General features: G+C 36.7%; 1 protein-coding gene across 1 annotated transcript; it reads left to right on the top strand.

The window, feature by feature from the left end:
* Window positions 1-22,226, top strand: CALB1 (calbindin 1). Its single transcript, XM_003999958.6, has 11 exons — window positions 1-313; window positions 846-922; window positions 5,141-5,215; window positions 13,946-14,029; window positions 14,143-14,199; window positions 17,374-17,451; window positions 19,682-19,737; window positions 19,821-19,860; window positions 19,989-20,042; window positions 20,892-20,963; window positions 21,294-22,226. Exons 1-11 carry the CDS (start codon window positions 235-237, stop codon window positions 21,405-21,407), a joined length of 786 nt encoding a protein of 261 aa, XP_004000007.2. The 5' UTR covers window positions 1-234; the 3' UTR covers window positions 21,408-22,226.
* The last annotated feature ends 3,285 nt before the right edge of the window (window positions 22,227-25,511 follow it).

Genomic DNA, 25,511 nt, shown 5'->3' with positions numbered 1-25,511 from the left:
TGGGTGCGGGGTGTTGAGAGAGAACTCCGGAGGAACGCCTGAGCCGAGCAGCACCGAGGACAGCTCCCGGCAGCGCCTGCCCCCGTCTTCCTCCGCAGCCCAGATCTCTTTCACACACACACACACACTGAGGTTCTTGCTTACCCCATACTCGCACGGACACACACACACACTCACACGCACACACGCACACACACACACACGCATACACGCAGACACATACTCGGCTGTACAATGGCAGAATCCCACCTGCAATCATCCCTGATCACAGCCTCACAGTTTTTCGAGATCTGGCTTCATTTCGACGCAGATGGTGATTATCTTCTCTTTTTAACTGTTTGAAGACCCCTTGTTCCTGCCCTTTTCCACCTTTCCCCCTCCCCTAAGCCTCCTGATCCTATTATCCCTCGTTTCTTTACTTCTTCTCCCACCTCCCTAATATTGTCTTTCCGGCTGGCTGCCAAACCATCAACTTGAAAGTTTATATATTTTTTTTCTGTTATCCCAAAACCTTAAACTTTTTTTTCCTCTCCAAGAACGTTAATAGTAGAAAATGGGGGGAGGGGGAGGGGACGAGGAGGAAAAGTGAGAGAGCGAGAAGAGATTGGGGGACGCTGCACCCCAAAGTTTCTATGGCTACACTTAACATCCTTACCATCCTTCTTTGCCTTTAGTGGGTCTAAACTTTGACACTCAGAGGGCAGGGCTGCAGCCCTTTCAGGGTTAATCAATGTAGAGGCAAGAGAGAGCCTTGCGGGTGGCCAGACAATAGCTGTCATGGAAATTGAAAGGGGATGAAACTCAGAATGAGATGTCTGATACCTGGGTGCCTTTTGTCTTTGCAGGAAGTGGCTATCTGGAAGGAAAGGAGCTGCAGAACTTGATTCAGGAGCTCCAGCAAGCACGGAAGAAGGCTGGATTGGTAGGTTTAAGTTTGCAACGGAGGACAAAGACCTTCAACCTTTGATATATAAATATTCTAGAGTTTTCATAATGAGCCACCGAGATCAAGTGGTTTCCAGGGAATGTAGACAGGGGGGATGTAGATTTATTGACTGAGAAAGGAGAGAAAAAGCGCCTTTCCCAATTGTGTAGGGGGGAAGATGAGATCAGGCTTAGGGGGTGGGGGGTGTTGGAGGGAGAGAAAAAGAAATCCCCTAAAGGGAAAAACAACAACAACAACAACAACAACAACAACAACAACAACAACAACCTTACATCTGAAATCAGAGCTTTTAAAATATAGATTCTGTACTTGTACGTGCCTTAATAATGCTTAAAAGGAAAATGTGGGTGCATGAGCTCTTTTAGCAGATCACCACCTCTTCAACTGAGTTCTATTAGGTCATTTTTAACTTCTCCTTAACTCGGTGAGAGGTGGGGGGTAAAAACACATTTCTGCCCCTTGGTGGTCAGGAAACAGATCTGCAGATTATGGATCTCTTTTTCTATTGCCACTTATTGTTGACGTGGTTGGACAGATAAGAAAATGTTCTGTCTTGACCTTTCTCACTGGGGCAAAGTTGAACAACTTGCAACCTAATAATGAGCAAGAATTTAACAAGAAAGGTATTGATTTGTGTTGAGAGGGAGAAACCCAAAAGCCAGAGATGTAACAAGTAAAACAATTTTAAGAATTGCATGTATTTTTAAAAAGCAAAGTTATATTCTGATGGGAAACAATTAATGGGGTCTTGAAAACAAACTATATTTGTGATTTAAGCAATAGGTAATTAAGTAAATGACAGTTCTTACTAATTATGAATGACTTACTTTTGGGCATAAATTTACCTGTTAAGAAAAGATGTTGTCAGCATAAAACTAAAATATACCCAGCTTTAGAATACAGAGGAGATGATTATGCAGAGGAAAATAGGATAAGAATTTTACTAATGTACTGGAGTTTATGTAAGACTACATTTCCAAAGACTGTTGGATTTGGGCTAGTTAGATGTTAATGATCTTTGGCTTTTAACTACTGGTTAGAAAGAGATTTTACATTACAGATTAGATACATCTTTTATGTCTTTAGAGGAAAACATAGGTGTATGTGATTCTTTAGCAGATCAACACCTTAAGCACTGATATATATATATGTATATATATATATATATGCTTATTTACATATCTTATAAATATATAAATAACTAATAGGATTACCTTTTTTTCCTATCTAAATTGAAAATTGTGTGATACACAGCTCTATACAACATATTCAAAAGACTAACAGAGGACTCTAAAATGTATTATAATGTATTGCAGAACTATCAATTGCTAAAGCATGAACGAAATCAAGACACTGGGAATTGTTTTACCCCAATTTAATATTATATGAACCTGAAAGTATAATAGAATGAGATCAAATAAAATAGAAAATGTTTTATATACTCTCTCCACACCCTCCCCTCCTTATATATATTACCACATATAGATTCCTGTAATATTATCACAGCTCTATATATCTTTGACTAATAAAGCAAAAACAATTCCTTCTCTCATTTAAAATATATGTTTAAAATATCTGATTAGAAAATGTTACTAGCCATAAAATTTTGAATTAAAGCATTGTAAGATGCCCCCAGCAGCTAAATGATTGTATTTTAATTTTTCTAGATATGATTTTAACATTGTGATTTATTCTCAATTTAGAAATTCAAATACTTAGAAACTATAGTTTTTCAGATGTTTCTTTTCCTCTTCTCATTTTAATATTTGCACTTTTTTGGTAAATAAATAACTTCATGCTGGAGTTCTAAAGATTTTAAAGTTTTTTCTACTGTCCAGTCTCTAATAGAATATTAGAAATTCTATATATTAGATATTAATCCAAACATAACAGACTTGAGCACAGGTACAAGATTATATCAAGTTGCTTAATATTTTGATTATTGCATTTTTTCTGGGTTATATATATATATATATACAGGCTTTGCATAGTTAAAATCTAAATTGAGATCTAGGTTGAAAGGTCCATGTACTAGACAAATATTTCACTATACTATTGACCCCATTGTAGTAAGCCTTTACATATTTCTTCTCTTTTTTTAGGACATAACAACCAACCTTAAAAACCAGGTTTCTTTTTATTTCTGGCCACAGAATAACAAATTTCATTGTATTAATAGAAACATTGTTTGGTTTCTCAGATTAATAATGTGAAATTTTAAAAATTTCACTAGTATTAACTATAAGTGAATATAACATTAATGAAATATAACAACCCAAAATATGTTGGAAAACTACATTTTATACGAAACACAGTTTTTAGTCTTTAAATTTGCATTAATTTTTATAAAGCTTTATTTTATTGTCATCATCATTACATTTTGCACTGTTTAAAACATAGATTTTTGACATAGTTACAACCCAAGAAGTTCACAAACTAAATGCCAAGTCTGCTAGCTGAGGCACCTGGGTGGTTCAATTGGTTAAGCGTCTAACTTCAGCTCAGGTCATGATCTCACAGTTCGTGGGTTTGAGCCCTGCATCAGGCTCTGTGCTGACAGCTCAGAGCCTAGAGCCTGCTTTGGATTCTGTGTCTTCCTCTTTCTCTGCCCCTTCCCTGCTCATGCTCTGTCTGTCTCTCTCTCTCTCCTTCCACCCCCCCCCCACCCCGTCTCTCTCTCTCTCAAAAATAAATAAACATTAAAATAAAAAGTCTGCTAGATAAACTAGTGGTACTATACAATTTTAAGATTTAAAATCAAATGCTTTGGTTTTTGCTTAAGGTATGTGCATAAAATATAACTGACAGTCCCATTGTTGCCAAGAGGTAAATGCTTTCATTTTCTTACAGTTGTTGCTGTAATAAAATTTAATAAATGCAAGTTACAATTAATCCACAGAAGAATTTTGTTTTAAAGACTACATTATAATTAAGTTGCTTGATTACTATTTACTACCTCAGTTCTACTAAAGACATTCACTTTAATTCAAAAAGGATTCTATAACAACTAATAGTAATAATATTTAGCCTAAATATAACTCTTAAACTGTATTAACCTATCTATCCCTAAAGCAAACTCATGTGATAGATAATACCACCATTTTGTTAGTTACAACAAAAACTGAGACTTTAATATACTTTCCCAAGGACATAGAATAGGACATTAGTAAAGGCTGACCTATTTTAAATAGGCTTCAGTTAATGCAACAGGGCTATTTAAAATGGGCTATGTTGGAGACCCAAGGGTATAAATGCAACTTCCTGAATACTAGTTCTATATTCAGATCACTAGTTTACAGTTCACGGCCCTCTAATCTGTCAATATGTGAAGAGATTATGTAAGCAATAGATTAGAAAAAAATAATTCAAATGAGATCCAAGCATTCACTTTGTCACTATTAAACATGTGTTCTCATACTAAAATACATGGGAGAGAAAACATCTCAGAAAAAAATGGAAACAAGGAAACCCTGGAAAATGCTCCCTAAGTTATTCTTGGAGGCAAAGATCCAAAACATATAACCAATGGTTTATAATAAGGTCATCAGTATTGTCTGTCTCTAATGAAAGTACAAATTGGTCAAGTCATTTTTTTATCTGACTTATTTTTTTTAATTTAATTTTTCAATTTATTTAATCAATAAATGCCACTTCTATGTTGGAAACACAGAAGACACTGGAAACACTGAAGAGTGACAATGTGAGTCACTCTTCAACATTCACATTTTTTGCTTGTCCAAACTGAAAATACCTATTATTACTTTCCATGGATAAAATATGTTAAAATAAGGGAAATGTTATAGGGCAATTAGTTGGAGCAATATAAAAGAACGTTTCTTGAAGCAAGCAATGTTTAAAGTACATCAACAGTGATCATTATATTTGAATTCACTAACAGTTATGAACTGAATAAATCTGACTATATTTTCAAAGTATAGCATATTCTCAAAACTAGTAATAGAAGATAACTCAGTGATTGAATCAGAAGTGATCATCGTAACCCTTTCATTTGAAACCAGTAAATATTGTGTATCAGCTATGTCTTTAATTTTCATGAGAATAGTTAATTGGTATGCATAATTATAAATGGTTTCAATTCCAGGTGGTTTTTTTTGCATATATCATTAACACCATCACAAGCATAATTGGTATTTTATTTAAATAAATTTCTTACCTACTTTTATATAATTTTAGGAGTTATCACCAGAGATGAAAACCTTTGTGGATCAATATGGGCAGAGAGAGGATGGAAAAATAGGAATTGTAGAGGTAAGAAACTTATGCATGTTTCGGATCTACTTTTAATAAGTGAGCTTATTGTAGTTGCGACCAATTCAAACATGATGTGGCAAGACCAGTTTGGAGAGGGTTATTTTGCCTAAGTAACATGTTCTTTTCTGTTCAAAACTATGAAATAAAAAACGTCAGAAATGTGGGGCACCTGGGTGCCTCAGTTGATTAAGTGTCTGACTCTTGGTTTTGGCTCAGGTCATGATCTCACAGTTGTGGGATCAAGCGCCACACTCAGCATGGAGCCCACTTGAGATTGTCTCTCTCCCTCTCCCCCTTCCCCCCTTCCCCACTCATACTCTCTCTAAAAATTAAAAAAAAAAAAGTTTAAATGCTCACAAATGAAAGAGAACCTAGAGTTTGCCTAATCCAGAGCCTAAATTTAATACATTATGAAACCAAGACATGGAGAGGTGAAATGATTTGCCTTCGGTCATGTGCATATTTGCTGGCATCGATAGTTAGAAGCCCAGGTCCCAGACTTCTGTATGAGTACCTATGCCATTATGTTACCCTGTTTCACTTGGATAAAACACCAAGTGCATTGTTTAATGGTAGTTTTATTTAATAGTGTAGAATTTTCTATTAAAATATAAAGTGACATATTTGTAATCCCTATGACGATGGCAAAAGCTGCTGGTTCCTGAAATTCTATTCTAGATTGGCAATTGACCTTAATAAAAACACAAGAGGTAAACAAAGTTAGTGAATATTTTATGATGTGTTGTAGGTAAGGATTTCCCTTGAGTCTCTAAAAGTATAGCTGTGGGTGTCAAATCTTATCTTCTGACAATGACTATTTCTGTGGGGGACAAATATTTTTTATGAATCGGGGAAGCAAAACTTTGATTATGCCTCGATTCTTCTGCCTTCTCAGATTTGTGCAAGAGCTGTTGCTTCACTTACTTATACTTTTTGAAACTCTGGTGTCCCAGCTACTCTATCTCTGCAACCTCTTAGAGAAATTGAGTGGACAGCTTTGTCCAGAAAAATTAATAAGGTCATATTTTAAAATATTCCATATCAAAAGCATAATAATATTATTATAATATTCTTAATAGATTAGGTTGTGATGTACTCTGGCTGCCAACAACATGTAGTTATAATTTACCTTTGATTCAGAGAATTAACCTGGTTTTCAAATACTTGATCATATAGGACATCTTTCATGTCAATGTGAAATACTTATTTTCAAGCAGCTACTACAAACGGAGTTAAGGAAGGACATACTATTATTATCTTTGTAATTAAAATATTTCCCTGGAGTATACACATTCCCCTTTGCCTATGTGTAACTCATTACTATATAAATAGATAAATTAACAGTACTGGGACTTACAGATTGACACAGAGGCCAACTAATCAAGGTATGAAATCATTGAGGACAAGAAAATAACATTTAAGTGAACATAAATGATATGAGGCAAATCTATTTAAAACTAGTTGGAAAATCTAAAATCAGTGAAATTATAGATGTGCCTATCTCAGAGTTTGGTACACTTTATCATTCCAGTAGAGGAAGGACCATCATTTTATATTTAACATATTTCATCTTGAAAGACTCCAATGGTCTCAGCTACTTATTTTACTTAATTTCTTCAGTTATAGTAGATTAAACAGTATTATAAAAAAGCATGGATCCAATTCACATACATTTTATACTTTTTAAAGGACTAAAAGAATCTGTTTTGAATCCAGGTTTTACTATTTATGATACAATCACTTAAGAATTATAATTTGAAGTCCTATTTGAATGAGTGTCCAGGGGTCACTAGCAGATGCATTGTCCTGGAGGTATGAGGAAAGAAATTTCTCTAGAAGTTTGAGATAAGAAACTGTTGTAGAAAGTAAAGGTTGCATGTGTGAGAAAAGATAGTTAACAGAAGAGGATAAAGTTAAGGAAGGCTGAAATAAAGAATTGAGGAACTTTTATAGCAGTCACAATAATAAAATTTACATTAGTATGACAATATACAATTTCTAAATAAATACATTCTCTCATTTGATCCTCACAACAAAATAAAGTAAGCCTAAATACAATATGAAGGTCTATTTTTATAGTTGGGGAACCTGAGACTTCAATAGAATTTGACTAATGTTAAGGAAAAAATAAGAAATAAATGGGGGAACAGCCAGAAACCAGCCAATTTCTTCTAAACTGGTTGGCCTTTTTTTTTTTAATTAATAAATGATCTGTGAATTTTCTGCATGAAAAGAAAATAGTTTCAATCATCAGTAGGTTGGTTTCTTATGGCAAGGCTTTATGTTTAGCCCAATTGAACAGGATGCACAAAGTATAGAGAAGTTACCAGACCAAAGCACTTGAAACATGATTTGGACAAAACTTTCAGATCAGCTGAAGCAGAATAAGAGAAAACCTTCTAATAAATTCTTATGTGTCTCACTTAACATTCCAGGACACAGAATTTTTTGCTGAATGGGACTCCTGGGAATAACTAGCCAAAAATCCTCATTTTAAGGATGAAGAAACTGAAATCCAGAAAGGTTAAATGATGTGTCCAAGGTCCCACTGGCAGGAAGGACAACACCTGCAGAGAGGCCTAGATTGGACTCGGATTTCAGAATTCTTTTCATTAATCTGAGTTATCAGCCATGGTGTAAGAAGAGGGGTGGAGTGGTAATTAGTTGAAAAGAAGAGAATTATAGAATGGAGAACAGAAAGAGTACTCAATGCAGGAGTTCATAGGCATGTTGATTCGGTCTAGGGTGGTTAAGTAGGAGTGAAGAGAGTAAAGAGAGGTTCTGAAAATCATTGGAAAAAAGAAGTTGAAAGTTGCAGATTACATGTAGAAAACCGGGATGGGAAGGGTAGGGAATGCCTGAATTTATAACATGCCCTCTAGTGTCACTAGGAAGTTGTATAAAATGGAGTTCATCTTTTCTTTTTTCAACTTGACGTATATCACTTGCTAAGAAATCCTATATATAATATGGGACACAGACACACAAATCCTAGCCGGGAAAGGGAAACCCCATGTTTTCCAAAATATGTGATAATCTACCTACTCATATCAAGATACTGTAACTTTGGTGTTCAAACGGAAAAGAAAGTACATTTGTCTATATATTTAATAGGTGTATTCATGGGCTCATCAAAATCTAATCAAGGTAAGCCAAATGATATTCATGTGGTAGTCTGCTTTCCTGTTGGAAATGGGCGAAAGTGATTTGGCTTTAAGTGAAATATGTTGCTCAAAAGATCAGAAAATATAGTGATTAATTTTCAAAGTTCTGTCCTGAAGTGCACTGACCTTGCCAACAACATACTTTTGCTATCTAGAAATATTTAAAATGAAGGGTAATGTATAGATATCTTTCCTCTGGACTTTTAAATTTCATGTCTTTAAATAGATTTTAAAATTCACACAAATATAAAGAGATTCCTAATACGAACTGAAAACAGCAGCACTGAAATTCTGAGAAAACTTAACAAATACCATGACAGTCAAAAAACTGTTCTAAATTTATTCAGACTAATAGCTCTATTTCAGAGAAGGCTGATTAAAATAATTAAAACAGGAAGGCTGAATGATTCAGCAGATAACGTGAGCACCAGAGAAGAAATTTCTAGTAAGCATAGATATTTCCCTTAGATAGATATCAAATATGTAAGCTTTTCACCTGATCCCTTGGGCAACATGTGAGAATATACCATCCTCTCCAGTTTTATTCTATCTATTTGTCCAGGTCAGTACATCCACTGAAAAAAATAGATCTAAAAGCTATTTTAATCCTAAAACTGTAACAACCCTCCGAGGGAAGCAGACACTTCTGTAGACTTTCCCTCTTTTCTTCCACAGTGGGATTTGAGCATATGAGTTGAGCTCTAGTGAATGTAATTTTTCATGGCAGACTACTTTTCCACCTCAGAATTTGGGGAAATGATGGACAATGAAATCAGATTAAAAACTTCCCTCTGGCTACATGTTTTTAAATGATTAGGAAAACGTTTTTGATTGAAGATTTTAATGGAGGGTGATGAAGGTTACAGACGAGGACCTAAAAGTGAAGAAAGTCAGACTATCTGATTTCAAACCTGGCTCAAACTATAAACTGTCTGATAGCAGTTCATTTATCCATTCTGCCTCTGTTTCCTTGTCTGTAAACAGGGATGGTTTAGGAGGACCAACATCAAATTTGATAAAGCATGTCAAACAAATGGATCAACCCTGGCACACTGTAAAAGCTCAATAAATATATTTGCTAGAATATATTTTTTAAAAAAAAACTAAAAATATACACCATTCTTCTGAATGCCAACCCTTTTTCCCACTTCTTATATAATTTTTCATGTTCTAATTGTTAAACTCAACTTGTCTTAAATTTATATGAGATTATTTGCCTTCCAAATTTCCTGGAGTCACTTAATTGCCTAGGAAAAATACTTCTCTGGTTCCCAAATGAAAGAAGTGAATGCTTTGTTAATATGTGCTGAAGGAGGTTAACATGTACCATGAATGTCTTCAAGAGTTAAGAATTATGCCTCATATGTGCTTTGACTTATTTAGCTCGGGCATTAGGTTTCTAGTAAAAATTGCCCCTCGTATGTGCTCTCCTTGCACCTAATACTTACCTTTATCACTATATCTGCTTTTCTGAAATTGTAGGGAAAATGTTTGAAATTATCTGCCTCCCTATAAGGTTCCTACCAGCAGTGACTATGAATCCCCAGCATCCAGTGCAGTGCCTAATAGGTTCTGAATCACAGCTACATGAGCTATAGCAAGGACTTTCAACCTACTTCAAAATGTAAGGCAGGAGTTCTACATAATACCTAGGAATAAAAGAAAGATGTAAAAAAAAAAAACAAAAAAAACCCTGTGACATGTTCAGTTCTCTGGGAAGCAGATCTAAGTTGAAAATTAGCAGTTTAAGGAAGTTTATTCAGAAATGCTCCTGGGACCAATACCTATTGAAAGGAAATGAAAAGAACAGGACTGGGCAGAGAGAAACTAGGGGCTGTGATACAGTCTCAACGGAGGCTTTAGCTGATGCTACAGTGGGCTCTAAAGCTGGGATGGCCAGTCCCAAGTTGTGTGACAGGGCTGTGGTTTTTGTTTTGTTTTGTTTTTTGTTTTGTTTTTTAAATTTTTTTTCAACGTTTTTAATTTATTTTTGGGACAGAGAGAGACAGAGCATGAACGGGGGAGGGGCAGAGAGAGGGAGACACAGAATCGGAAACAGGCTCCAGGCTCCCAGCCATCAGCCCAGAGCCTGACGCGGGGCTCGAACTCACGGACCGCGAGATCGTGACCTGGCTGAAGTCGGACGCTTAACCGACTGCGCCACCCAGGCGCCCCTTGTTTTGTTTTTTATCTCCACGTGGATCACTCTTGGGACACTGTCTCCTTGGGAAGGCAGTTCTCTTCAGCCTAGATAATCTCCCAAAGTCACCCCCAAAGGCTCTCTCAAAGTAACACTGTCAGGACCTAAAGGGAGCTCTGGGTGGAATACCACAATATCCATCCCAATCTCTATCCATAATTCAGTAATAAGTTGTTTGAATTATCTCTAAAGGAAATCTCTATTTATATACAGCCTTTGCTGACAGTAGACCATAGTCAATTGCCTTCACTCATAGGTTTAGTAAGATATTTACTGAAATGTTTGCAGGTTCTAGGCAGAGAAACAGTAAATAAGACACGGACACTATCCTCATATATAGTCTGCATTTATATCTAGGAGACACAGGCAAACACACTTTTCCTTCCCAACTCTCAGTGACAAGTAACCAGTTCTCACCATTGAAGCTCTGAGGGTTTCTGGTCACAACTGTCTGCCTTCTATTCGTTCCCCTTCAATTATTCTTTGCTCTCTTTTCCAACCCACAACAGAGTTTTGAGAGTTTATAAAAAAGCAGGCAGGTAGCCCAAGAATTAAGAAATTAGCAAAAACCTTGGAACAGGCAGTACCGAATACTTGCACTGACCGCAGAGACTTAGCAAATCTGAGAATAAAGCAGCCTTACTTGACACCTTCAATAAAAGGCCTCTCACACTTTGTAGATACGCTCTTAGACACCAGAGTTGGAGAGCTACTGCACCCAGCTCTGAAATTTGAACATTGATGCACAGTGTGTTGATGGAAACATCAATAGCAGGACCATTACATTGTGAAACACACCTTTAAAAAAAGATGATTTCTTTGTGTTCACTATACCTACATCCTATTCACATTTATTCCGGTGTCAATCTGTTTTATAACTTTTTTAATGTTTATTTTTGAGAAAGAGAGAGAGAGAGAGAGAGAGAGAGAGAGAGAGAGAGAGAACAAGTGGGGGAGGGACAGAGAAAGAGGAAGACACAGAATCCAAAACAGACTCCAGGCTCTGAGCTGTCAGCATAGAGCCTGATGTAGGGTTCAAACCGTGCACCTTAAGATCATGACCTGAGCCGAAGTCGGACTCTTAACTGATCGAGCTACCCAGGCTCACCTCATTGTGTCTCTTTTAATGGCTAGCTTATAGTAATGTCTTATTATAATCATTTACATGTTTAAGACTCCTTTTTAATGTCTATAAAATGGGATGGCTCTATATTCAGTTTAACATTAATAGTTCAAACTAATAGATTGAATATGTCATATGTAGTTTCAATCTATATTTTTCTAAATAATGAAACCAAGTAGGACCAAAATGTCATGGCAAAAGAAACATACACTTATACTAGATATGGAGAACAATTTTTACCATCTCTATATTTGACATTCTAGAGACGTCTAAACTTAATGCAAGTTATATGAACTTTAATTTTCAAAACAAAGATGGTTAAAATTCTCCCTTATTTTACATTTTGTAATCGCTTGCTAGTTCACTCTTTTATTTTTTTTCTGTTTTCATGAATTTGGAGGATTTTAATAAGTGTAATTTTTTCAGAAAAATTATTTTGTGTTCAAAATACTGAGTTATTAAAATACAAGCAATATAGAAAGTTACAATGGAGACCGTAAAAACGAATACTATAAGTCATGGTTAAGTAGGCATTTTTAATGAAGTGAAATTATCAACCAATCCACAAGCATTTATGTCAGGCATAAAGCATGGCTGAGCACACACTGGGCATTCAGCAGATGAAGACGAAGAGTGGCCTCTGCCCTCCTGAAATGGATGGTCCGACAACCTACAAAGTGGTATCTGACAAGTTACATACCAATAAATAGAAGAATTGCTATTTGCTATTTCCTATTCCCTAAATGAATGCTTATGTTAATATACAACTATACTAGTGACCTTTGTTTCAAAATAAGAAACGTTTTCTGACTGAGTCATATTAATATTCTAGTAAGATATTTGGGTCTGTTCTTAGTTTCACTTCATATGTAGTGTCTACAAACTGAATGGATCTGGTTTGAGGTATCATTTTAAAGACCCAAAAACAAGTGAAAGGACATATTATATGGGCATAAAAAAGCAGAGGTTACTTGCATATAAGTTGGAATGATATATTTTCTATAAATTTTATTTTTTAATACCCCTCAGTGGATGAAACTTTTTAAAGGAGGGGGTGGGGAGCTAGTCTTTCCTATAATTTAGTAGAAATTTTGGAACTTATACTGAGCTTAAGTTGATCCATACCACAGGTTCTTGGGCTAAAATCCAGGGATGAGCGTCCATGCCTGAATTTCAAGTGAATCATCAACTTCTGGAAATCAGATGAAATATAGTTTCTGTAGGTTCATTCTTTAATGGTGAAGATGTAGTGATTCTACAAGATTCTCAAAGTCCTTTTGAACCCAGTACATTTAAGAGATGTTGGTTTCTACTTCAATTCCTTATTGTAGTGATGAGAGTACTAAGTTCCAGAGGTGGCTGAGGGAGTTGCTGGGGACCACAGCTAATTAGCAGCTGAGCCAAGAATAGAACCCATGCCTGCAGTGAGGCCATCAATCCAGCTCCCACCCTCCCTGCATGCAATAGATAGATTACATTCATCTTAAAATGGGATCTGGAGCCCTTTTATCTTCCAAAAAAAAAAGGAGGGGAGCAAGAGAACTGAAGTTATGAAATGAGATCTAAGGAGACAGGTCATAGTGTTGAAATGGAGATCATAAACCCGGGCCCTGGATTCCAACAGTGGGCACCCTCTTGGATGAAACCAACAGTTTAAGAACAGATTTTCCCTCTTTCTGTTTAGTTCCACTGTTCATCTTGAGTTGTCTTCCCACCTCTCTTTCCACTGCCTTACAAGTATCTTTAGTGTATCTTCCTCGCATCTCTAGGCTTTCTCCTCAGACCCGGGAATTGATTGCTTCCCTTTCTTCCTTTCCACTACATTCACATTTCTCATAGTTTCTTTCCTTCTACATGACATGTACGTCCCCACATTGACATGTATGTACCCCACATTATATGCACCCTGAGAGGAACAAGACTGCTCTGTGGCACAGAAGAGGTGAAGGCCGGGATGAATCTGCTCAGATGAGGAGTGGTCCAACCAGTCCTATCTGAGCTTTCTGGGCGCACGCGGACCAGCCAGCCAGCCAGCCAGGCAAGGCCACCCAAGCACTGGAAAAGACACCAGCTCTGTGTAGGAACAAAGTATCAGCAAGGGAAGGTCATTCCTAACGTTTTTCCTCTCCCGGCTTTCTAAGCAATAAAACTGCTTCGAATAAATATGTTCAAAAAGAACTAAACAGGAAGTAATGACAGAGGCTTGCTTTCTTTACAACAACTTTTCACAACTTTTTCAGTTGGCTCACGTGTTACCGACAGAAGAGAACTTCCTGCTGCTCTTCCGATGCCAGCAGCTGAAGTCCTGTGAGGAATTCATGAAGGTAAAACAGAGCCCTGTCAATGAGGGAGGTCTTCAGAAAGCTACTTAATGCAGGAAAATGGTGGCTTTTTTTTTTTAATGTGTTTGGTTTTCCTTATCCCAAATTACTTACAGACATGGAGAAAGTATGATACTGATCACAGTGGCTTCATAGAAACGGAGGAGCTTAAGGTAAGCAAATAAATACGTGTGCTAGGCTTTCTTTTTCCTTTTAAATACAGTTATGAACTCTGTAGCATTTTAAAAAGCCTCCCACGAAAGCAACTAACTGTTGAGCAACGGCACACTTTCCCCCACTCTTCCACATTGTTAATGAAGTACCAGATGAAACAAGAGACTTCAAGTACGTCTTCAGTTCTATTCAGCAATGCAAAAGAAATTAGCACTTTCTGTGGTGCAAACAAGTTGTTATACTAGATAGACAGATATAACAGGATACTAAGCCAAAGAAGACACTCCTTTTCATTGAAATTTGCCATTTTATTTTACGAATTAAACAACTACTATAAAGAGATTTCTCTCGAGAGAGAAAGAGAAACGAGTATTGCACATTCTTTTACCTAATCTCCACCTGAGTTCTGAAGTTAGTACTACGCTCCTGAGGAAAGAGATAAAGAGAAGTTTAGTGATGCGCTAAGGCGACACTGAATGAAGACATGGGGCTGCAGTGTTTAAACCCAGACTCCTCTGCTTCCAAGTTCCCTCGACATTCCATACCACCTTCTGCCTCTCAACAAGAACGACAGAGTCCTCGCACGATCCCACCTCTGAAAAGTTGCAACTTTGAAAGTGAATTTAGGAACTTACCTCTCACAAACGTACAGAGGAGCTGGTGGGAGAGGAAGAAGATACAAAGGAGAAGGCAAAGTGGTCTAGAAATCAAGTCATTCTGTCTGATTTTTCATCTTTCAAATGGGGGTAATAATACCTTCCTCTCAGATTTATCGTGAAGCTCAAGTAAAATTCTGTGCATGAAAGATTTTGTGACATTCACGAGGCACAATAAAATACATTATTCACGAACTCAGTAATTTACTAGTCTTTCAGAAGTATGGCAACATCTTTCTCTCATTTCCTCAAATCGTCTCCAAGACTTCTCAGTCCAGAAGACCCTATTTTGTCTATCTGCAGGAAATAGAATAACTAAAAGGGAGGCAAATTGATACTTACTGAGCACCTATGTGGTGCTCAGTACTATGTGGCTGGTAGAGTACTAGGCACTTGAAATGAATTTTCCTCACAGAAAACTTGCAAGGCAGGTATTATCATTCCCACCACGCAGAGAAGGTGAAATTTACAGAGATTGGATAATTTTTCAAAGTTACCTAGCTGCTTATGAAAAGAATCTAGACGATCTGACAATGTTAATGATGTTTTTTTTCCCCCACAACACCACATACTTCCAAGCTTCAGGCATCAAGAGCTACCTCTCCTGTCGTCCTGTGTGGAGATAGGAATATCAAATACCATTTCCTCATCATGGTTTAACACGGTTTAAGTCACATACAGTTCTTTTTTTTTTAAGTTTTTTATTTTTGTTTATTCTGAGATGGGAGGAGGGGCAGAGAGAGAGAATTCCAAGCAGGTTCCACAAGGACAGCACAGAGCCCGACATGGGGCTCGAACTCACAAACCGTGAGACCATGACCTGAGCCAAAATCAAGAGACGCTTAACTGACTGAGCCACCCAGAGGCCCCATTCACATACAGTTTTAGAGATGGAACTAGGATGTTTGTACCACTGTAAAATTGCTAAAACACACTCAACAGCAGCTTCTTGGAAATAGAAACATTTTAAATGTGAAAACAAGGTCTTTTACACAAACTTCCAACACAACAACCTAGAGCTCACAAGGTGACAGTTAAACTTGTGTTTTTATTCTACAGGACCAAAAAAATAATCGTTTTTAAGTTCATAATGAAAACCTTAGCTCATTTCCAATACTGACCTTCTTTGTTCTACATTTTATTCTCAGAAAGAGATTCTAAATAGAAGTCCTCCTCTCTGGGGAATTTTAAAGATAAGTTGGCATTCTTTTTTAATGGATCTTTCAAGAAAGCTAATTTTAAGATCCATAATAGAGTAAAACATCACTTGCTCTCAGACACGACTTTGAATCTCAGCGTCCCGAGGTTTCTCCCAGGCTATTTTTGTGACCACCATTTTAGTCTCTGATGAGGCTTTTTAACCCAATTAATCTCTGACAAAAGGCTCATAAGGCTCAAAAATAAAATTCACCCCCAATAGATAACTTTGAATTTTCCATGCTTCACTTTGGCTTTGAAGTGCAATGCTTGAAATGAAAATAAATTTAATCAAACAAAGAAAAAGGTCTCCTTTCTCAGAAAGAATGAAGTTAAATCAGCCCAGCAGAACTGGTACATTTGGGAAACAGAAAAACCACTACGGAACCAAAGATACCCAATCCTTCAATAATATCCAAGCATAGTATTTGCTCAGTTTTCCATAACTGCTTTAATTCATTTTCTGAAAATAATAAAGAAGTTGCAAATGAACAGCACTAGACAAAATGATTATCATATGCCTCAGTGCTAACACTTTTATGTGGCTTTCATAAAGCTTTTTATTTCTTGTTTTTTTAAGTAAACTCACTCCTAAACTCCAACTGTCAAATTAATAATCATCTTTTTTCATCCTTCCCACAATAATCTCTATTTTAATATGATTCATATATCCTTCAAGGATTAGATAATATCATCTGTGGCCAGCTGTTTTAATCTGAACAGCCAGCTGAAGCATTCTCTCCAAGGTGCTTGGGACAGCATCAAGCCTAAAAGTTAACTGACTGGCCCTTCAGTGAACAAGCTTCCTAGTGGTCAAAAGCTGATGTGAAAATACAGCTTGCAAGGGAAGAAAATCCACTAGAAATTAGAGGTAGTTCTCCATCTGGATCACTAAGAATTTTCACTCACATTACAAAGGCGTAGAGAGGGGCCCTTGTGTTTCTTAGAAAAGTCATACGCGCCTTTGTGAAGATAACATTATGTAGAAATGCATCCATTGGGCTGGTTGGTGTACAAGCTTGTACTCAGATTCCTACACAGTGCACAACCCAGATACTCATTTAACTGAAGTCACAAAAGCAGTGCAACACAGACTATAACACATAAGGCAGATATACCTGTCAAAGGCAGCAGCATCATTGGAATGCCACGTGAACCGTGTAGAATAATGTCCCTTCTAAGGTCTTCTCCTCGCCCAGTTCTACCCTCAAAAAGAGGCCTTCTTTGCATTCTTGGGATGTTCCGTTTCAGGGCAGCCTGAAATGAAAGCAGACTGTAGGTTACTGATGACATTTATCTGAGCGTTCTTTGTCTTAACAGAACTTTCTAAAGGACCTGCTGGAAAAAGCAAACAAGACTGTTGATGATACAAAACTAGCTGAGTATACAGACCTGATGGTAAGACTGATCTTGGAGAGACTGTAGCCCAGGGCCTGTGAAATATTACTATGTTCTTGTTAATTCCCAAGGCTATAGAGGATACATGAAATAAACCATGGTATGGGCATCACTTGCACACAGGTATCATTTCACTTGAAAAGTGAAATACTTCAGGATGTTTACACCTTGTGAGGCTGAGTGAGAGCTGTTATCATTGGCTTTAACATAAGTAATCAACACGAGTATTTCTTTTCTTGTGGAACTGGGTAATTTTTATCTATAAAACATCATTTTTCTTACAAAGCCAGTGTAACTATATCACCAAACTTTGAGTGAGGCATTCCAAATGTACCCTGAGCCTGATGCTATGATAAATAGTATAACCAAGACCTCTTATAGAATATTGATAATAGAGCCAAGAAACTTGCTTTACACATAAGCCCTTAATGATTTAGGAATGAACACATTTATGAAGTTCTAGGTAGAATAATCCAGCCCATGAAGGTCATTAATTTCAAATGGATAGTTCTTCATTTTGACTCACAGAATTAAGACTATGAAGAAAATTCTTTGCCAAACTGATTAAACTATGGACCACTATTTTGGAAACATTTTAATTAGTTTTTGAAATTCAGGCAACATTTTAAATTATCCATATCAGTACATATATGTGCTTTAAGTACTGTAAACGTACAGTAAATTCTTACAGGTTTAAAATAAAAACCCATAAAATATAAGTGTATATTATAAAAATTATGTTATATTAGGTTGATAAAGGGGTTAGACTTTTTAGTTACCCTGGAAAGTCATCTTATAAAAGGTTTGATTATATTTGATGTAATGGAGGCTTACTTTCAGCCTATCCACCTACTTTGATGTAGGGAAAAGAAAAACACTAGAACTTTACTGTTGTCTTATTCACTATACAGTGAGATTATGGAGTGAGACTAATCTTTAATTTCAAAACGATTAAAAATTTTCATTGCAAGGAAGTATCCTTTTCTATCTACTTGTCATAGCATTAGCATACAAATGTGTCACAGTGGACAGATCTGAATAACTTCTGGAAATGGACAATAACCTACATTTATCAGTTTTCTGTTTTGTGCCAGTCTTATGGGATGTCTATTTAAAGTAAAGACTCCTTCCAGGTGGAAATTTGAAGCAGTCTTTTAAAAACCACTCAGATGGGAGTTTCCCCCCTGTTGGATTGGCCTGGCGTATCTGATTCAATGTCATAAACCAGTTCAAATCTGAGAGGCAAATTAATCAAGAACTAATTAAAATTTAAATATATATGTTGAGAAATATTCCCCTATGGGCACTAAATTGTGTGATCAAGTCCAATGTCTTGGTAGACAGTTTGACAATATTAGGACTCATGGTCAATAGAGTGTAAAATGTGTCAGTATCAGACCCTGAAAAAAAATCTGCCTCCTACAAGGCATGTTAGAACATCTGAAACCATAGACTCTTCTTTTTCTCCCTAAAGAGACTTCACTAAACCTATATCCATTATGACCCTGATAACATTCCTTTCTTTAAAAACAAAATAGTGTTGCTTTTTCACATGTGTAATGTGCAAACTTTATATATTTTAACACATTTCATCTATAATCCTTCCATGTAATATAGTACAGCAGTAGTTGCTACTTTCTAAAAACATGAATGTTTCCTGAATAAGCGTAGGAGTGTATTTATATGTCTGGACGTGTCTTGGTGTATGATGTACATGTAAGTGCAATGAGGAGGTAGCTAGTATCCGAGGGTAAATAAAACAATTGAGAATGATGCAAAAACTCTATTCTCTAAGAATGTATTCATTCTTCTTCAATAGAAGTCTATTGCTTCTATCTGTAAGCTTATGCTCTAAAAGAAGGAAACAAATATTTATTCTCATATCATTCTTTGGAGAGTTCGACGGTGTGCTATATATTGCCAGACACATTCCCTCTCACATCTTGATACATACACATACTTGCAAGAAAAATAAATGATGGTATTCTAGAATCTAGCTAAGATCACGATTGCTCTGTTTGACTATTCTACATTGTCCTGAGATACTCTGGCAATTGACCCAACTTACAGAACTAAAAATTTACACTCAAAGCTTAATAAAAGCTAATTTCTAGAATTTTGCTGCCTGTATAAGTAATTGATAACTCACAGTGCTTTACTTTTAATTTTCTTCTCCTTCCTGCAATAAATCATTCTTCAATGGCTACCACAATAATATTCTGTCTTTCAGCTGAAATTATTTGATTTGAATAATGATGGGAAGCTGGAATTAACTGAGATGGCCAGGTGAGTTTAGGAAATACATGGATATTATAATAAGTTGATCCTTGTCCGGAAAATCTCATCTATTAATATTTCTCTCTCAAAAGGTTACTACCAGTACAGGAGAATTTTCTTCTGAAATTTCAGGTATTTCTCTTTTCCCTACTGTAAATATTATTTTCCTTGGAAAGTTAGACTGTGGGAGATTTGCCAAGGGAAACACAATGAAATACAATAGTAGCATTTTAACCTTTTCTCTCTTCTCTATCACCCAGGGAGTCAAAATGTGTGGGAAAGAGTTCAATAAAGCTTTTGAGTTATATGATCAGGTAAAAGTTCATTTTTATCTATAATTTGATTGCTTAGGAGAGTTTGGAAAATGCTCACTTCAGTGAAAAAAAAAATCTCTCAAACTAAAGGTCCATATTAAAAGTAACAGGAGCCATTAAAATTACTCAGCCAATTCATTCTTGTCACAGGAAATGTATTATGGTATGTCCCAATCAGACGAATCTTGATTCCAATCCCATGCTGTAATTTATCTATTTTGCAGCTTTAAATAAGACACCAAACTCCTCTGAACCTCAGTTTCCTCATTTGTAAACAGGAGATAATAATACCCACTTTACAGGGTGGAATGAGGAGTAAGTTAGTTGAAAACATCCAGCAAAATCCTCCCCACCATGTGATAGATGGTAACATCATGCATGTGAGGAAAGTTTGTTAGTAATGTCAATAGTTGACGTCCTTTATTTTCTTCTAATTTCTCTACTTCTGGACCAAATCTGACCTCTTGGGCTCTAGCATAGCTCTGCCACTACCTGCTGTGACATCAGGCTAGTCACATAGCCTCCCCAGGCCTCAGGGTCCTCATTCACATGAACGTATTTATGACCACTTAATTACTTCAACAGGAGGTGATATTGTTAACATAAGATGAAATATTAAATCTGAAAGTGCTTTGATAAGTTCAAAGCGTTTTATAAATGTAAGGTGTTGAATGAGAGGCAATTCACTTGTATTTTGGATCTCGGGAGCAATTAAGCATCTTGAGGGTCGGACATGAAGACATTGGAATATCTGCCAGTGAGATTTCTGAGGATTTCGATTGTTTCTGTTTATTACATCCCCCGTTATTGTTCAGTTGGTTGCATACTGGTTTTTTTCTGCTCCCTCAGGACGGCAATGGGTACATAGATGAAAATGAACTGGATGCTCTACTGAAGGATCTGTGTGAGAAGAATAAACAGGTAATTTTGTTACCATGCCACTTACTTTTTAGGCAGACTATAAGGATCCATCCACCACACATCCATTTTTGGAAGTCTACTTTAAAGATTTATACAGCAACAGCAGTAGAATTCAATTCTTAACCTGATTTGGCACTGGCCTAAATCAGCGTAACTGTGATAAATATATTTTAAAACAACCTTGTGATTATTCACTTTAATGTAAGATTTCAATCCAGCTCTTAATGGATTGATGTAGCAAGCAGTTTTCATCCTATGTTTTATCACTTGACAGTGGTTAATTAACTTCCATATTTAACTGGATAACAATGCCAACTATGTTCTATACAGGACCTGGATATTAATAATATTCCAACATACAAGAAGAGCATAATGGCTTTATCAGATGGAGGAAAGCTGTACCGAACGGATCTTGCTCTCATTCTCTGTGCTGGAGACAACTAGAGTTAATGACCATGACCACTTACTAGCGATACATTGTATCTAAAAAATAACTGTGCACTATAAGGGAGTAGGCTGTATTTTCTTTTGTATCTGTAAATTTAACTGCATATAGCTAATTACCCAGGATGTGTGGCACTTTCTTTTCAGCTTGTTTCTACACTGTTTGTAATGTACAGTTTTTGTAACTACATGATTGGAAAAGAACGTCTTAGGCTCAGGCCAGCCAATACACCCAACTGGGAACAAAAAAATAACCGAACACATTCTTGCTGTCACAAATATAGTTGAACATGATTTCCCTAAAAATTCCACTAGGATTAATCTCTAAAATTCTAGTCTCTGATGTGTAAATGCACATTTGTCACTGAATAGGAGAATTATACCTAACAAGTTACCGCTTCAGACAATCATAGGTCTGTCCCACAAGATAGTCTTAAGCTGTATTTCCAATTATTAGGAGGAATGTGCTTTTGCATCTAAAATACCAAAATATCAATCAATAGTTAGTTATTTGTGGCTCTATGAGGTTAACAGTCTCACTAGACAAGACTTAGTTAATTAATCAACAACACGTCTACTGCTTGAATCCATACCAAGCTATTGGTTCAAGTTAATTTGATGACAAGGAAGAGTAGCACCAGATGAAACATAAATCTGTCTGATTCTACATCTGTATTTCCAACAAGCCTACTGTCAGAGAGTATGACCTTAATCCATTTTCTAAACTGTTTTCACGTGTTGCAAATTATAATTATTCTAGTCAACTGCTGTTTTTATGTCATATTGTGTGATCTCTGATTAAATTATATATGCCGAGTATCCTGGTGTCTACTTTGCATACTTCCTGGATTTTCTTTCCATGTAGGACTGTCCATTTCCACCAAGGGTATCTGCTGCCTCTGAAAATATTTTTTTCTAGCTATAACAACTCTATTTTTTACTACATAATTAACTTTTAATGTTAAATTCATAGCACCCTGATTGTTGAATGTTATATCATCAAAAATTTTGTGTATTCTGTGAATCCTATATATTTCTTATTGAGATCAGCATTCAAAATAGTTCTATTTCTATCTGCAAATAGTTTCAAATGAGTTAAAAATAACATCTGAAGAGAAATACTAATGTAATCATTTATCATACTTAGCAAGGGAGATTCTAAAACGTTCTTTTGACCTACATCCAAGTCAGTTTCATATATTTGTAGCTAGAATATCCTATACTGGTTACACCTGACATGTAATGGTTGGTGACTTCGGATTCTTTGATTGTGAAGCAGAGAGCTAAGAGTTATGTGTCTTTATGAAATTTACAAAGTTACCGCCAAAGAATTAATGGTTCTAGATCAGTTTAAATGTCCCCAATTCTATAAATTCAGCCCTACTTTTCTCAATTCATAGAAATCACGACAAAATAAAAGTGAGGTATCTCTTTCCCTCAAGGATGAACAGAAAATAGATCTGTCAAAAAATAAAATTTATCAAAATGATGTATTAGATTGGCTTTGCTTCTAGTGTGTAAATGGAAGCACTGACCTTAGGTTGAATTTAACGACTAAGAATAAAGAGGAAAATAACTCATTGCTTGTATTTTTGCTTCTTCCTCAAAAAGTCAGTGGACATGTAACTGGTAATCAATCCAGGTGGAAATGTAGGATGCTCAAGTTATTATGGCCTAAGAAATCTAAATAAATGTAGATCTGCCTGCGTCAGTGAATCATTGTATGTCTTATGAAGAGAAGCCTCCAACAATAAGATTTACAAACAAAGAAATCCCCAAAAATCCAAATATTTGAAGTTTTTTGCCCAGCTGACATAATCAAATAGTTCTTTGTGAAAGATTTTTTCCAAAGGAATAGGAATATACAGAATTTCTTACATTCATCTGTTCATGACAGATGAAAATAGCTGTTAATTACAAAGTATATACCAAAATGAGGGCAGGCTTGGCACTCTTACCATTGTAGCATTGAAAAAGAAAATAAGGGGCGCCTGGGTGGCTCAGTCGGTTAAGCGTCAGACTTCAGCTCAGGTCATGATCTCACTGTGAGTTCGAGACCCACATCAGGCTCTGTAGCTCAGAGCCTGGAGCCCGCTTTGGATTCTGTGTCCCCCTCTCTCTCTGCCCCTCCCCTACTCACGCTCTCTCTCTTCCTCTCTCTCAAAAATAAATACATATAATTTTTTTAAAAGGAAAACAACAGCGATAAAAGTCTGATATCTGGGGTCACTTCCTAGAAAGCCCATAGGAATAGTGGTCATGAATCTAGCACTTGGCCTATCATGGTGAACTTGAACTCCTGAGCTCTATCAGGGAAAGAAATTCTTATAGCTCAGCTAAATCAGTCACACTTCCTTCTAAGTGATGGGCCTGCCTCCTGGAGCAGAAAACAGAAGAGAGTAAAGGAATCTGATAGGGCAGATGTAAGGTAGCTTATGCACACCTCCCTCAGATTACAAACAAAATTCATTCCAGGTACATTATCAACCCATGTGCAAAAGGTATACAGACGATGATGTGTTAGAATACCTTCCATCCCTCATGCATGGATAAATATTCCTTAACAACCAATTATGAAAAAACATTGAGTAATTGGACCCTATTAACCTTAAGGTTTGCCCCCCCTCAAAAAAAAAGTCACTGTTAAGAAAGTAAAAAAATCCAACATCAGAGTGTGAGAAGATATTTGGGTTGGCTCAAAACCTTGGGAGCTTTCCAGGTGAAATCTGAAATTCCTCCCCATACACGGAGGGCAGGGAGAGACTGAAGAAAGAAACAGGATTCCAAATTATAGGTGGCAGAGTAATAAACAAGGGAACTTACTCAGGAGGCTTGTCTTGAATAACCCCAGGACGGATAAATCTTCATACTCACCCACCGGAATCTTTTTTTTTTTTTTTTAACGTTTATTCATTTTTGAGGGAGAAAGAGCACGAACAGAGAGTCCAGGTAGTTTCAACAACACGTTGCTGACTCGAGGCTTCATGCTTGAAAACCACTCGAGCCAGGAAACAGTGGGTACGTGGAACCAACATTCCAAGGGGATGAGAACCCTCTGATTGCCCAGGTGCAGCTCTCGGGTCAACCAGCGGTCACGTCCTCCCGATGACCTCCTCCAACAATTTGTAGCACATATAATTGGCAAAGGTACTTATCCAGAGATATATAAACGTTACTCCAAAAATTAATTTTAAAAGCATAACCCGGTAGAAAAAATATGTAAGAAAGTTGAACACGCATTTTACAAATAAAAAAGTTAGCTCTAAACAGCCAAAATAAATAAAAGTAATCAACTTTATTAGTAATGAGAAATGCAAATTAAAACAAATGAGATACTGCCACACACTTATCAGAAAGGTTAAAATTAAAGGGATGCTGAGGGGCGCTTTGCTGGCTCCGTCGGTTGAGCGTCCAGCTCTCGGTTCCGGTTCAGGGCATGATCTTGGGGTTTGTGAGGTCGAGCCCCATGTCAGGGTCTGCTCTGACTCTGCGGAGGCTGCTTGGGATTCTCTCTCTCTGCCCCTCCCCCGATCACACTTTTTCTCTCTCAAAATAAAGAAATAAACTTAAAAAAATAAAGAGATCTTAAATGCTAAGTATTGGTGAGGGCGTGGCACAGTGGAAATTCTTACTGCCGGGTGGGAGGTTAAACTGGGATGATTTTGAAAAGCACTGTGGCAGTGTCTAGTAAGTGTGAATGTATACACGCCTTATATCCCAGCAATTTCACTGCTAGGTTTTATCAACCTGAGAAAGGTCTGCGTTGTCGCCAAAAGAATGCTTACAGTCACGTTGTATTTGGCCTAACCCCAAACTAGAAACCCCAATGCCCACCAATAGCAGGACTAACATATGAATTGTGGTGTATTCATACCACATTGTTATGTAGCAATGAGAATGCATAAAGAATTGAGACACAGATAAAAACCAGAAACAGGGTAATACAAGGCATAGGATTCTACTTTATATAAGCTTCAAAAGTAGCTTAGCTATGGTGGTAGAAGTCAAGAGAGTGACCCGTTTTACAGCAGGTTAAGTCATGATGAGAGACACAAGCAAGGCTTCGGGACTCCTGGTGATGTTTTTCACCTGGGTTGTGTTGAC

This window comes from Felis catus, chromosome F2, assembly GCF_018350175.1.
Source record: "Felis catus isolate Fca126 chromosome F2, F.catus_Fca126_mat1.0, whole genome shotgun sequence".
Taxonomy (NCBI): Eukaryota; Metazoa; Chordata; class Mammalia; order Carnivora; family Felidae; genus Felis; species Felis catus.
The sequence above is the reverse complement of the archived record's forward strand: the minus strand, read 5'-3'. Positions and strand labels throughout refer to the sequence as shown.

Bases quoted from the DNA above. Each gene is read 5' to 3' on its own strand.
- CALB1 (XM_003999958.6), top strand. From the start codon at position 235: ATGGCAGAATCCCACCTGCAATCATCCCTGATCACAGCCTCACAGTTT. The intron at 19,861-19,988 runs GTATTTCTCTTT...TCTATCACCCAG, and splicing joins ATTTTCTTCTGAAATTTCAG to GGAGTCAAAATGTGTGGGAA. The intron at 20,964-21,293 runs GTAATTTTGTTA...TGTTCTATACAG, and splicing joins TGTGTGAGAAGAATAAACAG to GACCTGGATATTAATAATAT.